The sequence below is a fragment of the Cavia porcellus genome, unplaced genomic scaffold (assembly GCF_034190915.1).
Source record: "Cavia porcellus strain 051 isolate PalLab524CR breed Dunkin Hartley unplaced genomic scaffold, mCavPor4.1 scaffold_4, whole genome shotgun sequence".
NCBI classification, from domain to species: domain Eukaryota; kingdom Metazoa; phylum Chordata; class Mammalia; order Rodentia; family Caviidae; genus Cavia; species Cavia porcellus.
Window position 1 is genome coordinate 19,771,041 of NW_026947487.1, and position 18,948 is coordinate 19,789,988.

Genomic DNA, 18,948 nt, shown 5'->3' on the forward strand with positions numbered 1-18,948 from the left:
TTGACAACAATTTAAACAAGAGTTAGAACACAAAACCATTCTATATTCACTAGGATTAGGATAGGCAAGTGTTCTGCGGTTATGAGACAGCAAAACCTCCTTCAGTGCATGCACAGGGAAGAGCAGGACATGAAGTTATTCTCCACAAATGCAAATTCTCATTGTAATTTTAAAGATAATTTTCAACAGCAAACACTACTCCCCATTACCCCTATGTGAAAGAGGGTTTTATGTACTACCAAAAAAAGAGAGAAAGAAAGAAGGAAGGAAGGAAGGAAAGAAAGAAAGGAAGGAAGGAAGGAAGGAAAGAAAGAAAGGAAGGAAGGAAGGAAGGAAGGAAGGAAGGAAGGAAGAAAGAAAGAAAGAAAGAAAGAAAGAAAGAAAGAAAAAAGAAAGAAAGAAAGAGAGAAAAAATTGTTGGGAGATAATTTAATATAATGTATGAATATTTAAAATAAAAGTACTTTTAATAAGTCTTTAAAGTTTTTTTCTATTTTCTGTGTAGTTTGCTTTTGTTATGTTATGTTGCCTTAGCAACAACAGTAACTCCTTCACTGCCTTAGCATCTGTGATTATTCAAAACAAAAATTGCCATAAAGCAAAACAGAGATCTATCCAGAAAAACTGATAATATATTCAACTTAGTCACTGACAAAGTTTAAACAACAGTTAAGTAGAAATTTCCACTACTCGGGGATGAATGTAAAACAACTTGAAAAATACTACAAAAAAGTTGAAAATTATAAGGCTATAAGATCATCTAAGAACAAAATGTAAAAAAAGGGAAAAGATAACATTTTAAGTTTCTATATGTTTTCCCTGATTGTTTATTACAATTTAAAAGTAATATTAAATCTTATAAAACAAATATATGTGTGTATAATAAGCCATAATTATAATTTTACTTTTGTTATATAGCATTGTCTTGAGTAAAAATGGATTTGATCAATAAAATGTCTTAGTAAATAGCCAAGTACATTTCCTGGGACATTCTGCATTTTCAATTTCTGTTAGGTAAAATATAATTTGTTTATCATTTGTTGCTTAGATCTGTCAAATGACATATTAAAATACAGGAAAAGGGTATTACTTAAACTTGAAATATTATAGCATCTTCTATACAATAGATGATTCATAGAATACCTTTCAATATATACATCATATATAATTGAAGAACTGATCAATCTAACTATGATGTACTCAAATATATGTGTGTGATTTGTAAAGAACCAATTCAACAACACTGTTTCTATACAATACTGAAAATGTATGTAATCTTGCTAGATAATAAGTGTGCAAAATAAAACATCAAATGAAGAGTTTTAGGGAAAAAATATCTCTTTGAAGTTAAGTTTTTTTCTCCCAGATATATTAAATCTTAGAACTAAAAACTATAATAAAAAATTATAAATGTTTTTCTGAACATTAAAAAAATTCCCTCTACAAACACACCTAGGAGACAGTAGTTAATTCTTTCAAGCTTTCAGTGCCATGTGGTCCACACAGTACAGTTGGTGAATATTTGGGGCACCAATTCAAATTTTTCTCCTTCATAAAGGACACTGCTTCATCTAGATGTGCCCTCTGTTAAATATCCAAAACTGTGCCTCCATGTCACGTTCTTTGTAATAATGTAAAACCCTTTCTAATTTTTGATATTATCAAATTTATTTTGATAGATTAGTGTCATTCAAAAATATTTCATTAGAAGCATATACATTGTAAGAAATATAAAATACCATTTTCCTCAAGGATGACAATAATCATTCACAAAGATCATTAACATAAATCCCAATTTTCTTCTCCTTTTTAGAAAACATACACTGTGTATCTTGGTACGCGCCACATTCAATAAATAATAATTTATTGAATGGCAATGTTGTTTCTATTTGTAATTGAAGATAAATGTTTGTGAAATAATATGTGATTAATGTTTGTGACTTCTGAATTGTATATTTGAAAACGACTTTTGAAATAGTTATGAATCTATTTTATGGTAATAAATATAAGAATATGTGATTCAGATTACCTACGACATTAAGATATTTTATTTGATGGCTAGAAATTCTGTACTTACTTGGGAGTTAAGGGTGTGTGTGATGGCATGTGCATATGTGTCTATATTTTACTTTTTCTACTAAACGTATTAATTATGAGTAGAAAGCAGAAACTACAAAGGAAAAGTAGAGACAATATGTCAGTAGTATGAATCAGTTGATTTGTTACTTTTGTATACAGACCTTAATTTCTGCAAACCCAGGTTTCAGTAACAACCTTGATATTTAAAATGTTTTAATAAAACACAAGAATAGAAGAGAGAAAAGCAAAAGAGCTTCATTCAGAGAATAGCTAAATTGAGATGGGGAAATGCAGTTTACATGAAGAACACAAACAGATCTTTAATGTAACAGATCTTGACCTGTGGTCAAGGGGTGGCTGGAGGAAGAAGACAAAGATGAACAGCTAAACCAAATGCTACTGAAGCATTCAGATACACCAAAACTCATGTTCAGAAATTTAAGGAAACTGTCAGTGTCATAAAAGAAGTAAGAGGCTGAACTTAATCAATGAACCCCTAAAGGAAGAGATAAATCTTATATATGGTCAACTTTTAGATTCTCTAATTCCTCTAGGCTTTAAGAATCAATATAAATAAGAAACAGATATTCTAGTGATGGGGTGTAGATAAGTGGTAGAGAAATTGCCTATCATATGTGAGTCCAGAGTTTGGCATCCACAGCACAAAAAATAAATAAATAAGTAAAAATATTGTATAGTCTGCAGTCTTTTATTGAAAAAACTCATTATTCATTGGCTCCTACTTTATATAATTCATATTTCCACCTTACGTTAAACTATGACAGGCAGACTTTCAGAGTGTGCTATGTAAGTTTCATTAATACTCACATATCCATGTAGTTTTTCAGATTTAAAAATGACTTAAGCAAATTTCCAACTGAAAACAACACATTGAGGTTTTATTCCCAGATGTAAAATCTTAGGTTGCAAATACAAAATGCTATTGTAAAAAAATTCTCCTGTGTGAAGTAGTTGGTGAATACACGTCAAAAAATATCATGATCAAACCTGGCATTTTTGTTGACAGACTTTGTAGTGAGGCCAAAGGTGTAATTAGGCCAGAAAATTACTTTCTCACGACTAGAATTGTTCCCTTCAGGTCTTGAGTTATCAGTCCAGAAAATTTCATTAAACCCTAAATTCACTTTAAGATAACTGTCAAAATTAAGCAGAGGTGAGTCAAGTCAAGGTCCTAATATTCAAATCCCTCATTTGGATTTTGAGATTCAATAAAAAATAAAAAATGCTATAGGTCTATTTTCCTATGAAGACTAAGCTTCATGTGAATTTCAGAAACAATCTCCTTCTTTGGAAAACAGAATAAGGCAGAATGCCAAAATAAACGTAGAATTTGAAATGCTTAATAGTCAAAAAGAGTTGAAATAATTTATATTTTCTCTTCATTTAAATTTTGATGTAAAAATAGTAAAAATTAAAATATAGTTACTAGAGATGCGTTGTAAAAGTGGAATAATTCTAATCACAATGTTATAGAATTCACTATATTTGCTTTTGTATAGCTAGGAGATGGTTATTGTGTATTTATAAGTTAATGATTTACCACATTTGAAATGTCAAAAAATATAGGATACCTTGGTAAATATTTCATAAGTAGGTGAGAAAGAACTCATTGTTTATGAAGAAGAAATACATGACAGTATTATTATGAGTGATGCTTTTATATTTTTCAAAACATAATTATAATTAAAAATTAATTATTAGAAATACATCAATAAGTACTTTTCCAGTTATATAAAATAATTTAGTGTTTGACATTGCATGATATTTTTTATAATTCTTGGAGGCAAAGTGTCTATCAATTGTTCTATTGCTTCAAATATCTAATATATCAACTGCACAGATACTAACAGATTTGCTACTAATGAAAAATCAGGCAAATTAAGACATAAGAATAAGTGATTAATAAAAGTTAAAAATTAATTATTAAGTATGAGGATAAAATACACTATATTTGTGGCTTATTGATAACATAATTCTTCATTTAACTATTTTAAAATTCAGAAATATCTCTAATAGCATTAAACTTTTGTCAGTGAATTAGTACATCATTCTACAAAGTACAGTGCAAAAAGAAAGGTTATATAAGCTTTTCTGTAAACATTCAATAAAGTGGCAATCAAATTAGAATTAAGTCAAATTTAGTGTTTTACAAAGGAATTGTGCGTTACTATAAATCTTGAAATATGACTTTTAACATATCTCACACTATACTGCTGTTATCCCATAAGACCTCAAAGTCAATGAAGCTATACTTAAAACTGTCTTAATACAGAAATATTTAAAAATAGTCCTTAAGATTTCTATTACCATTTACAGAGAATTAAATTACAGTACTGTTACAGAAATATGATAGTGTACAACGATGAGAATATGTAAAGCATAATTTTACTTAACTGTCCAATATTTGAAGTGTGTTGAGAAGTTTTTCAAGTTAAGATTAACCACATAAGTGGTACTTTGTAGTAGTCTATTAAAAGTTGACTTTTGTTTTAGCACATTCTTTTTCCATTCTGCTCAAAAGAAGATTGTTACCTAAAGGGATTAATAGATTCCTTGGAAATACCACAGATGATATAATGAAAATAATATTTATAATTGTTTAGCCCTGAGTTTAATGCTTAATTTTGTGTATTTTAATTTAGTCATCTCTAAAATAAGATAAACAATATCTTCTTTGTACTTGTCATATGAAATAAATTATATATTAGCTATTTGCAAAGTTCCTACCATGCAATGGTCTCTAAATAAATATTTTGACTCACCCTTATTTTAACCAATTTTTATACTGGTTAATTAAATTACATTTAATTTAACAATGCTTTAAACAGAGACTGTTTAACAATAAATCAGAATATAGTAGTGAAAAATATATACAGGAATATTGACATCATATATAAAAATTGCAATTTTAAAATAAGATGTACATATGTCTCATACGTTATTTTTGTCTCTATCCACTGTGTAGTATCTATAGACAGTCTTAGTCAATGCACATTGTAAGAACAGAATACTTACTAAAGGGACAGAGGAGAAATTCTATGTAGATAGACACATACAAGTATTTTGAAACAAATTTCAAGTATTTTTCCTTGTAATAATTTCCTTTACTTACTTACTATATGTTTCCTTGGTTGTTTGCTGCTTGCTTGCTTGGTTGCAGTCCTATGGATTGAACTCAAGGAGCACTGAGGTACATATACATTCACTTGTGCTTAATTTTTAATTTTAAGGCAATTTCTAACTAAATCCCCAGGCTACGCTTGAACTTGCAGTTTTGTGTGTCAACCTCTGGAGCAGTTGAACATATGTGTGAGCTGCTATGCAATGCCTCTTCTAAACCACAAAATGAGGATTGTAAATGTGAATAAACTTAAAATAATATTTTCTTTTAAAAAATCCCTTTCTATATATTCATTGGGTTTATCATCCTGTAAAATGCGAAATCACGCTAAACTACAAGAAAATGCAAAGTAAGAAAATATAATGATCATTAATGAAAAGATATGTCTATTATATGACCATTAATAAAAATCTGTCAGAAACACTTAGAACCAAACTAGTTGATACATCATTTTAAGAATACAAATAATATTAAATGAAAGGTGAGGTAGCTGTTGCGGAAAAACTCTACATACAGGTTTTTGTTTTTGTGTAGAATTGGAAGAAATATTTACTTACGAAAGACTATAACAAGTTACTTTGAGTAATATTTCATAAAGAGGAATTGCACACAATTTTTTACACAACTAAGGTCTTAATTTAAAATTCTCTCATTTTTATAGAAAATTGAAACATGAGCAGATGTTGGTAGCCCAATGTTTAATTATAATTATGAAATTTAGGACATTAATGTGTAGGAATCTCAGAAGCAATCGATTGCCTTGGCTTAAAGCCAAGAACAACAGTGTTCTAAGGAAAACCGACTGGACAGTCAGCACATTTAAGGAAAAATGTGTCAGATTACTGTTGAGATGATGGGATGGTAAGAGTCATGATGCCGATCATTTTTATGATCAATTTGAAGAAAAATTCAAAGAAGCAACCTCTCAATTAATTAAAATAACCATACTGGATTGGAAGGAAGTCCATATTTCTAAAAGGTCTACATTCCAGTCATTGTCTCTCACTGATATGTATAGAATTTTATTATAGATTGATGTGGAACTCAATATAATTTCAAAAATTCATAGAATATTATTATGTCATGAAATTCATGCTGAGAAAGCAATTGCCATTATAAATCAAAAAGACAACTCATATGGACAGGTCATATGGTAAAAGGTTTTCCTTTTACCTTTAATTTTAAAAGTATGATACCTTTAAATTTAATTTTTTCAATAAGTAACGTAAAGGTAGAGAGAATGAACTGAACCACACGTTCAAACAAATCCGAAACATCGTTGAATTATATTCATTTGACATGTTACTATATAATTCTACTTAAACATTTTCTGTAATATAATTCCTGCAGGGATGATTAATTCATACTAGATGATAGAAAATAAGGGCTTTACTACTTTAATGGATAAATGAAGTATCTAAATAAAAGGAAAGGTTTTCAAATCTTTATAATGTTACAGTTCATATACAGAAAATAGATGTTTTAATAGGATAAAGAATAGATTCAAAAATTAACTTTTAGGAAATAATGCTTTACTGAAGGCATTATTCATTTTATTGACTGTAGTATTGATTATTTTACATGTTTAAAGGAAATCTTAGGGCCGAGGATACAACTCAGCAGCACAGCACCTGCCTGGCAAGTGGGAGATCGTGGGTTTGATCTCCAGTACTCCCTCCCCACCAAAACACGTGCGTACACACACACACACACACACACACACACACACACACACACAAAATACATGAAGAGAATCTTAGCATAGCATCACGTTTCAATGACTAAGTGCAGATAACTTGAATTTGCAAGCCCTCTAGAAAATAAACAAAATATTACAGCTCCTCTAAATTTTGTAATTCAATATAGTGCTTCTTTAAGTCATCCTCACATTCCAGGAAACATGCATTTAAAACTGTCCACAATTGCTGTAGTTCTTAAATGAAAATTAATGAACATATATTTTATCTGAAAAGAATATTATTCTATCATGGTATTTGATGTAGGATATATTTCAGTGTATTACATATAAATCGAAAAATCTATATAAAGTAAAAAAAAATCTATATAAAGCTAAAAGTAATCCCTGATATGGGAAGGGGATTATATCAGAAAAAATCTATTATTTGAGCTAATTGAGAAGTATAAAGCCAATTGTAAAATAATAAGGAAAAATTACAATCTGATCTGATAAATATAGGAAAAAAAAAAAAAAAACAATCTTCCCAAAACTGATGTGCTGAAATAGAGAAATAAGTTGTTTTCTATGTGGAAAAAGGCAAAAAAACCTGCTTTAAAAATCATCATAATGTTGGGGATTTAGCTCAGCGGGATAAGCGCCAGCCTTGCAAGCAGGCAGTCGTGAGTTCGATCCCTGGTACTGGTAAAAAGGGAAAAGACAAAAAAAAAAAAAAAATCATCATAATGAAATTCAAAATCGGATATCTTGCTATGTAACTAATACTTTCCAAAATGTTTTCTTATAAGTTTAGTTCATTCTATTCTTCACAAAGTGCTATCAACTAAGAGATAAGGTAGACTTTATGATGGATTACAAATGACCAAGTAGATGTTTCTGAAGGCATCTTGATGTAAGAAAATAATACATGAGAGCTGAAAAGTTGAATTCATTATTACATAATAATGAAACTTTGGATGAGGCTGTTAATATTTCTTTTCTCTTCCGTAACCCAACATTTCACCTACCAGTACTTACCTATGATTATCAAACACATGGTCCCGAATACTATTACTCAAGTCACCTAACTAGCAAACGGTGAAGTGGAGAATGAAAGCAGATTTTCTACACTGGGACTTATATTACAATACTATTTTGTTTGAAAACTAAGGTCCTTTGCAAAGATGAGTCAGAACCTATTCAATGAATTTCAAAAGTAACAAAAAAAATTCATCATCTTGTCACGAATTAAGCAACTTTAATTATATGTGTGAAATATCACGAAGATCTCTGAATAGTTTAGTCTACTGTGTATATCTTTAGTCATACATCAACAAGTGAGCATGGTAAAAAGCTCTCACATTAATTATACTGACTACTTCCTTAATGAAGTGCAAAAGTGTTTGTGTAATCCAATTCAATTTATTGAATTAGGCTACAGTTTTATCATTTTGAAAACCAGCTTCATTGTTTACATTACGTCAATCTGTTTCCAAGAGTTAAATAGCTTAGCACACAGATGTAATCAATTGAAAGCAATCTTCACTGTTAAGCCTTAGTATCAATATGCAGCAGTTTGAACATATAACGATAGCAGTGACATTTCATATCCATAAAGAATATTTTGCCCACAAACACAAGCTTATTTGAAAATGTGTTGGGGCCAGGGACACAGCTCAGCAACACAGCACCTGTCTAGCAAGTGTGAGGTAGTGAGTCTGATACCCAATACAAAAAAAAAAAAAAAAAAAAGTGTCATAAACTAAACAGTAAATACGTAAACATCAAAACTTAGTACCAATTCCTCCTGTTGTGAATGCCTAGAAGTACATCTTCATAAACAAAAATGACTGGCTAAACTAAGACTTTTTATGCCACAGCTATACATTTGCAAATGTGATGAACTTTATTTTTAAATCTAGAAAATAGAAAGCCAATGATAATAACCACTCTGCTATCAGTGTAATTCAATATGTCACCTTAGTCTTGCGTTATCGTTTAAAACATTGTTATCCATTGTATCATTTAACATTCATGGCAATTCTACAAAACTAGTTTTGATTTTTAAAGAAGTTCACTTTTACAATGAAATAAATAACAGATGGAAATGTCTGAATGGCTCAATTACGATACATTTAAAAGTGGGTTTGTTGACAGAGTCCCCTGACTGGACTCTGTCTTGAAACTCTCAAGAATTGGAAAGTCTAATCAAAATAATATACAATAAAGCTCAAATGTTTTCATTTAAATCACTTTAAGCTTTTATGCCACTCTGTTGTTACATGTGATTATGTTTTTCTGATTTAAATGTACTTTATTCCTTGTCTTCTTTTAAATACAATCACAGGTATAAATGTCAAATTGTGCCATTTCCTCCTATTAATTTTACAGCCATGGATCCTTTCTGGAGTACTCCCAAAAGAAGGGTGGAGAAAACAGAAAAAAATTTTTCTTTGAAATCTCTTCTAATTAGACAAAAGATATTTCTTACCTTGCCACAGCAACAACTTCATTCTATATATAAGCTAAATAATCCATCCATGAAAAACAGTATAGCAAAAAAGGAATATTACTGTTTAAAAATATAAAACATCCATCTGAAAAGTAATTTTAAAAGCCAGGCATGGTGGTAAATCCAGCACTCTAGGAGGCTGAGTAAGGAAGATCTCAAGTCCGAGCCTCGGTTGTACAATCTATTGAGATCTTGTCTCAAAATTAAAAAAAAAAAAAAAAAAAAAAATTAAAGGTCTGGGGATATAGCTCAGTGCAAAGGCAACTAAGTTCAATACCTAATCTCTCTCTCTCTCTCTCTCTCTCTCTCTCTCTCTCTCTCTCTCTCTCTCTCTCTCACACACACACACACACACACACACACACACACATACACACACACATATTTTAAAAATCATCCCAAACAACAGTGTAATAATACAACATAAAATTCTGAAAAATGAGTACCCCCTAGCTGGAAAGGCATCATGGTTGGAATGAAAGAAAACTCCAAGTAAAAGAAAATATAATCATCATTTTCTTTGATGGAGGGTTCTGGGAACCAAACTCAGGACATCACGCTTGCTAAGCAGGCACAGTACTGCCTAACTATATGGCCTTAGTCATCAAATTTTAGAATTAGAAGGAAACAAGATGATCTAACTCAACCTGTCTCTCTCTTAATACAAAATACCTTTCAACTCTCCTAACAATAATGATTAGTAACAGCACAAATGGATGTTTGGTAGTCAAGAAGGGAATTTTTTTTTAAAGTAATTTCTTTTCTATGTCATAAATAATATAGCCTATAAAAATAAATTTATTATAAAAATTATAGTTAACAACTTCTCACACCAGAATGTTCCTCTTGAACATTCTGTCAGAAGGAACAATTAAAGTTTTATTAGTAATGCCTTCCACTTTCAGAGAATTCTCACCTCTTTATTCCGAGGCTGAGCATGTGGGAAAGCTACCCTGTGCCCCACTCATACTAAACAATCGCTCTGCCATATCCCTTTCTTTCCTTCTGGAAGCCAATACAGATATCTCTGCAATTTCAGTCTATTGGACTTCTGTCCTCAGAAGAGTACAGGTATCTTTCCTCTTTCACCCACATTCAAACCGTGTATAAGTTTTCGTAACACTAAATGACATTCATCATTTCCAAATTTGTGAGAATTGGACTATTACTGCTTACCACTGCTTGCCAGTGTTTGAATACTGCACCAAAAACTGAGTAAAAATAATATCCCAAATATCGTCTGAAGTGCAGAGCAATATGGCACTGCTGTCACCTTTTACCTGGATTCATATCCCTATCCCTTATGCTTAGGGTTAAAATGGTTTCCAAAGTTCTGTGCGTGTTGGTTTATATGATTATGGACTCAAATAAGATAGTTCAATGTTTTTCACACAGAATATTTCCTAACTGAATCTCAAATAAGTCCACAAATACAGCACTAAATGTTTCAGGACACTAAATGCAAAACTGTATTAATTCCATGATTTTTTCATCTTTTACTAGTCATCCTTTCCAATTAGAAATTCTACTTCTTTACAAAGGCAGGCTAAAGTCATGGAACTGACTCTTAAGAAATATGGAGAAAAAACAATTCCAACGTACTATAGTTAAATCCTTTATAATAAACCTAAAGCACATAATTAAGAGAAGCTGTTGAAGCTCCAGAGTCTCAGAGGGGAAAGTCTATTAAGAAGAGAAAGACTAAGCAAATCATAGTATTTATCTTCTTTTACATAATTTTTGTTCCATAACATCTTTTAGTACTTTTAACAATATATCTATAACAGAAGTGGCTATTTTAAATAATTATTTCTAGGTTAAAGACGCACTAGGACAGTAAAAACACCTATTGGTCAAAAAGTTACGAGGTACAATAAAAGAAAGCAGGAGGCATTGTAAAATCAAAAATTAGCGGTATCTAAGAATCTCACTAATAAAAGGAAACTCCGACTGATCTTCACAACATCCACTGTCATAATCGAGAGTTGACTCTGAAAATTTGATTTGCTTTCTTTTTTTTTTTTTTTTTTTTTTTTTTTTTTTTTTTGGCTTTTTTGTTTTTATCGGTACCAGGGATCAAACTCACGACTGCCTGTTTCCAAGGCAGGTGCTTATGCCGCTGAGCTAAACCTCCAGCCCCCAAATCAACTCTTTTCAAAGGAGGTATCATATCACCAAAAAGGAAGCAAACAGTACCTTGCAATTAGTCAGCTAAAGACATAAGCAAGTTTATTACTGCAAATCTACTGAGAGAGAAATAGAAGCAGATTATAATTTTAGCTCAGTTCAGTGTAGGCATATGAGAAAACAGAACAATAGAAAGTTGGGGGAAAGAAATAATTTAGAAAAGAAGAGTCCGTAATTTTCTTCCAAATTAAGTAGATGGGAGGCCTGTCCAGAAGTCTAATATGTAGTTATTTAATTAAATCTTAAAAATAACAGATCCTTGCTCTAAGAGTTCAAAAATGTTTTAGGAGTTCTACGCTAGTGTTAGAGTCAGGGCATTTTGATTTGGTTACAGTTCTAGATTATAACAAATACTACATATAAAAAAAATGTCATGTAGTTCCTCATGTGAAATTTTATTTACAGTAAATTAAATTCTATTTTTTATTCAAATAAATAGTAAATTAGTTTTAAATCATGATGTAATGGCAAGATGGAAACTCTAATCCCTAAGGAATACATAATGTGATATATATTTATATGCATATAAATAAATGTATTTATAAATATCTATGTATATGAGCAAATACTTTTTCATGTATTTGTTCTTTGCTAGACAATATTCAACATACTGGTATACCACAGCGACAAAACTGACCAAAACTTCAGAGAGAAGCAGGTCTATAATACCACAGTTGGAGGAATTCTTGAAATACCTGTTCCCATGAACCCATGGGATATGGTAGGGTGGCAATGGCCCCAAATCAAGCTCACATCCTTATCAAAGGAACCTAGGAGTGCTACCTGATATGTGGAGGAGGTTTTTTATTTTCTTTGCAGATGTAATTATGCAAAAGATCTTTAGATGGAGAGTTTATCTTCTATCATCCAAACAGAATCACGAACATCCTTGTAAGAGAGACACAGAGGGTGATTTTTATATACCAAACACCCAACACACACACACACACACACACACACACACACACACACGCACACACACACCAGGAAAAGGTACCACAAGCACATAAAGAATCTGGAGTGAAGAAGCTGTAGAAAAAGAAACACCACAGCTTCTGAAACTTAAAACGCCAAAGATGTATTCTTCCTTAGAGACTTCAGAGGACCTTTCGCCCTGCTGACACCATGATTTCAACATGATTTCAACACTGATTTCAAACTTCTGAACTCTAAAATTGTAATATAAAAAGTGTATATTGTCTGCCACCCCGCTTGTGGCTTGTTACAGCAGCCAATAAATAAATATTCACTACAAATTTTAAAAATTAATAAAAACCATGATAAAGTCTAATGCTCAAAATGGCATTAGACTCAAGGGGAAAAAGTGACATTCCTTTATTTTTCTCTTCAGGAAAAACTAAAAGGAAACATGATTTATGTTAGCAATAGATTGAAGGTTTTACTGGAAAAGTGCCATGTTTGAACCTCACTATAGGTAAATGAAAAACTTCCATTAATAGCACAATGTATAAAGATTAATGGCTTAGTTTATATTATCTTTACTCTTTGAGTAAGGCATTCGGTAGATTATTAAGATTATTGAAGGTGATCATTACATATATGACTTGTTTGCTTGTGAATCTTTCTGTCATTCTAATTTGTAAGTTTCCCTATGGAATACAATTTTACAATGAATTTCTCAACATGCGAGGCACCATTCTTTGCTACCAATTTTCTCTTGAGAAAATGGAACGGTTAAAGCACTTACAATATTGTAAGTGTTAATATTACAAAAGGAATGTTTTGGATGGTGTTGGTAGTTACTAATATTTAGCTGGAAAAATAAAGAATGTAATCATTGATAATACACTTGTATATAATTGATACATACAAGATTTGCTTTAAACTTTTTAAAATAGGAATGTTTCAATATGGATAACTCTGAGTTAATATTATACTGGTCCATTTTTTTTCCAAAATGATAAATTGACAACGTATAAATTCATTTAGTCATTATGCATGTGTGGGTATATGTATGTTGGTGCATGTGCACAAATACAGTTGCTTTCTTTACTCTACATGCATTTTGGTTATGGGTCAACAAAGGAGGAGAAAAGATATGTCCACAAAGCAAAACTATAAGTCATTCATTTGATCTAAGTGTATTTGATGGAAAATAAGTATAGGATAACTATTCTTTTGATGTCAAATTCAAGTATAGGATTCAGTAAGTAACTTCTTAATAGTGATATAACAATTGTATTTCAGAATGAGTTTGTATTCTTACCTAAACACAAGGAAAAAAGAAATTGACCAAATACAGAATTTAAATTGCACTCTGGCACAAGAAGAGAGAATTCTGAATTCATAATACCCTTTCATTGACTATACAATCAACACAATCCTATAAAAAGTATGAATGTTATTGAAAACTGTTGCTAGGATAAATTTTTTCAAACTGGTATTTATTATCAAAAATGATTTATGACAAGTGTTCAGTCAAAACAAATGTAGTGACCTCTGCAGGAGGTATTGCCCTGTGTGACTCTACAAAGAGTCTTCTTTCTTTCTCTAACTTCAAGTTCTGGTTGCTATGGCATCTGGTGACAACCATAACTTCTGGAAATTACCACCATCTGCCCACACCCTCTTCTAAAGTTACATACCGGCCTACTGAAGCAACCGAAATAGCAAACAAAACTCCATAAGGAATCTTACTGGTCTCTTTTGTTTTGTATTTTTAAAAAGTGCCTAAATAGTCAAACTGAAAAATGAGTATAACATAAAGAAAAGAGATGTTTCCAAGCAAGATAATTCCAACATTGAGCTGTAGAAAGTAAAAAACAGAACAGCCAAAAACAAATCAATGGCTATTTATGAATTAATCATAATTAATTAGCATTCCCATCATAGAACAAAATTAGGAAACGCTGAAGGTAAAATTGCATGTTTTTATTGTTTTTAAATGTTATGACTACTAGGAATATAAACATACAATTCAATATCCATGGATAAACTACAGTGTAAATTTTAGGATTTAAAATTTAGCAGAGCTGTTATTTCCATCTTTTTTTCTATTTTGAGGTTAACAAGTTTTTCTATTTTTACTAGTTTAAAAGCATGAATTTGTGTCCTTTATGGATATTCTTGTAAGTGCAAGCTCTTAGAAAAAAAATTTTTAATTTCAAACTCATGGGTTGCAAACTTAATGGATATAGCAAAATAGTTTGCTTATTATCAAGAATATAAATGTATATCTTTTCATAAGGTTTTTAAAAACCACTTTATTTTACTCATCTTGAGAAGAAAAAAAGACATCATGATTTTTTTAAAGAAAGTAGCAAATACAAAATAAAAAAAAAATAAAATAAAAAAAAGAGAAAACCCAGGATACGAAGTCTATGTATTTAGACTTCTAGGAGAACAGTAACACAGTTCATGATCTCTATAAGAATTTTGTTACGACTACTTGATTTGTAATTATTAAGATAGTGAATAAGATATCTCCCATGTAGCAAGTCATGACCACGTATTTTCTAAAATCTAAACTTCTCTATCTAGAAAATTTTTATGCAAAAGGGAAATTAGGGCCAGGGATATAGCTCAGTGGCACAGTTGCCAGCCAGGCAAGCGCAAGGTTATCAGTTAGAGTCCCATAACCAAAAAACAAAAGAGAAAATTACACTGAATACATTAAAATTACATCATTCAGATGCAACAGTATAATCTGGCAATCTCAAATGTTTGGGCCATTGTCGAAAAGATGGAAGTCCATGAACTGAATGAAGCAGTAGTGAGCAGTAGGGAGCTAACAGGCACCATTAAACCATTCACCGACTTGCCCAAGATCCCTTCTATCCAGCCAGTTTCCTTATTCTTCTCTTGAACATAACTTCTTAAGGTCTTTCTCAATATAATGCTTAACAAGCTCCTACTTTCTGGATTCAATACATTAGAAAGAACAATGACACAAAAGTATGTCTGAGAAGATAGCATGGCAGTTGTAACAAATAAAATGATCCTATTTTAAAATAACTAACCAATGCCAAGTCAAGTTGAAGCTATCTCTACTGTCTACTGACCCAGGAAAATGGATACTATTTTTCAGAAATAAGATTTTTTAAAGTAACATAATATTTTGATTGGGGTTTTAGCATATGAATTCACTTTATTTAGAGACTTTACTCCACCATTAATTGATGATGCTAGTTTTGTGAGGAGCTTCTAAATTTCAGTGTTGATGGCAGCACCTTATTTCCTTAAAGCTATTTCTTATACTCTTACCCTTAAAAAATTGAATATTGGAAGACAATTTGGAACCAGCTCCTTCCTATTTTAATATGAACACAATCTAGAATATATTCTTCTCTTAAGATAACTGTGATTAAGTAACATTTGATAGTTAAACCAAGCTAATCAAATTTAAAATGGTTATTAACATGGACATGTAAACATTCAAAACATAGTTCACTTGAATTTAACTATGTCAAAGATTCAGGTCTTTCTCCTTTCACACTTGAGTCTTTCAATAATTAAAATATATGAAAACTAAGATTTTAATATTATACAAAAAAAATTTTATGTAGTATCCAAAATCCAAAATTTCAAAGGTAAATTTTATCATTTAATTAATCATGTAGAGTCACTGCTTAACAAAATGATATAAATTTCTTTCAAAAATTTCCAATTTTGAATTAGAATTTCAGTGGATAGCTTAACAAATGAATATAACTGCTTTGAAATTGAGTCATTTTCAGTTATTAACTTCATTAAGCTTTATTGCAAATTTTCATCCACAAAATTAGAATAAAAGTTCACACTTGGAAAATTTCAGTTATTCACTATTAAGACTTTGTGGTGTGCTGATCAAAAAAGTATCAAATATATAATGTGAACAAAGATCTTAAAACTCAGCTCAATTAATATTTGATATATATTCACAGAGGTAAATGAAATCTTCAGATATTGATACAATAATAAAGATGTATTAGAAATAGTAATTGAAGGAACTTTCATCCACATTTGGAATATGAAATCAAATGATCCATGACTACAACAGAACATAGAAAAAAACAAGGTTACAAGGAAAATGAAAATAATGATATAGGAAGCCAACGATAAGCAATATTTTCTCTTTTCATCTTATCAACTTTCTATTGTATCAGTCGTATTTGTATTATGACATTTCTAGTTTATATGTATATTGCCTTAATAACGTTCCAAGAAAGTAAGAATTAATATAAACATTATGTTACATAATAATATCATTATTTGAATTTACTCTTGAATCTGTTTCATTTCCTGATAGAGACAGGAAATGGGCAAATATGTATAAGTAAACAAAAGAATTAATGAACACATGCAGGTTGTACAAATCAAATGAGTGGGGTTTTTTTTTCGGCAGTACACATAGAGTTGTTTGTAGTGTGGAGGTTATGTGATTATATGAACTTCCTTCAACTGGTTATAATAGAAATTTGTTTGAGAAAAACAGAGATTTCCGTTTCACATAGTTACTGCCTTCTGTTTGGATGTATACCTCTCATTTCTGAATTCTTACTGGATGAGAATTAAGGTAAGCATCCGGAGGCCTAAGTCTAAATAAGCAGCATCGAGAGCAATCAGATGACTGACCTTGAGAAAGTCACTGATCATTACTGAGCATCTACTCTTTAAAAAGAAAAGCGCTAATAATTTACTTTTTCATATTGTAGGAGAATTAATTAAAAAGACTTCTAGCACTATGTTCAATTAAGAATCTTTCACTTTATTTTATATAAGGCAATGATGATAATCAAAATATACTTCGAAATAGGCTGTCACAGTAACGTTGTCAATATATGCAAAACGTAACTGGTGCATGGAAACAGGAATGGAACAACAGATATGCATAAAATCTATGATACTGGCTGATTTTTTAATATTTTTGGGCACAAATAAGTAGCCCTCTTACCTGTTGGTGGAATTATTCCAGGAGACATGAGACCAGGGACAGAATGTGGCATGATATGAGAGTTCTCTGGGGAGGTGACACTTTGAGTCCTCTTAGGAGGCCTTCCAGGTCTAGAACTGAAACAAACAAACAAAAAATTTTACAATTAAGCTGTTGTCTTACACATCATTTCAAAGTTGTTTCAAGTGGTAACATGGACTGTAAATAAATTTGTTTCAAGGACGGTTGCTTTTGCAGTTAGATGTAATAGACTTCCATCACTAATTAGATTACATGCTGAATTCATTTTCCTCATTGAAGATCAGCCACTCCTGATGCATAATTCATAGCCTGCACCTCGTTACCTGCTTCTTCATATTAATATCTATACACAGTTTGAATTGCCTCGTTTGCATATGCTAAAGTTCTGCATGCAGCCTTCAGCACGAAAATTATGCACTAACTTGTAATAATTATTACAGTCAGCCAGCTATTGATTTATGAGACTTTTAAAAACCAAATATGTGTAGTACTTGTAATGAATGATATTTTAAGGTTCTTCAGGAAATTAAAAGGCAATGGCTGCCTAAGGAAATGTTCTGCTTGTTTGATTTAATACTACAGTTAGCTGGGAGGTGGAATGAAAGAGTGATTCAGACCTATAGCACATTTTTCGATGATATGTTTTATTACTTCGCACTGCTAGCCTGATATCTAGATGATAAATGACAATACATATCTAATGTGTGAAAAGGTCTTCCAATTTCTTTATTTTTTGTCATTTGAAAGATAAGTCAAGTTATCATTTAACCCTTATTCTATTTAAGCAAATAACTCCACTAAGTTGCCTTACTTCTAATATATAAAATAAATTGGAAAGGCTTGGGACTATTTCTAGGACATTTTGAGAATCCACCAATCTAGCATCTTATATCTACTTTTGGAATAAATTATAGTGCTGTAAATAATAGTGTTTGACACTACTTATCTTTTAGGTGGTATTTATACAAGATTTTTTTAAAATTATAAAAGTAGGTGAAGAGGGGACAAGTATTCACTATTTTTGTTTAAAAACAATGACAAGCATATATAAGTAATTTCTGAAACACTCTTACCACTGTTTTTTCATGTTGAGCCTCTATGTTATAAATATGCCTTTGTGAAATGCCCTCTCATTTATTTAGTCAGTGTGCACACAGGTATATCAATACCGTCAGATACATCTTCCATAAGGATGAAGGATTTCCATGTTTGCTTCAGTTTTGCCTTATCAGAAGATCCCAAGAGTTTATCCCTTCTAAGTTGTGTAAGTAATGTATGTGGTCACTGAACAAATAACTACTAAGCACCTGCTGTTTTTGAAGCAGTACACTATGGATGCTAATTTGGGCAAATGAGTTCTTAACTCTTCTGGAGTTGACACCCCTTTCCAAGGGGAAAGAATTTGGCACATAAATAACTATGATACAAATTGTGGTGGG

General features: G+C 31.1%; 1 protein-coding gene across 3 annotated transcripts in view; it reads right to left on the reverse strand.

Moving 5' to 3' along the window:
* Positions 1-18,948, reverse strand: part of Dach1 (dachshund family transcription factor 1) — a 390,486-nt gene that overhangs the window by 208,867 nt on the left and 162,671 nt on the right. For all 3 annotated transcript variants that reach the window (XM_063246828.1, XM_013141496.3, XM_003477566.4), the window contains exon 2: positions 17,489-17,604. In XM_063246828.1, coding sequence (XP_063102898.1) covers positions 17,489-17,604 — 116 coding nt within the window. The remainder of the gene's footprint in view (positions 1-17,488; positions 17,605-18,948) is intronic.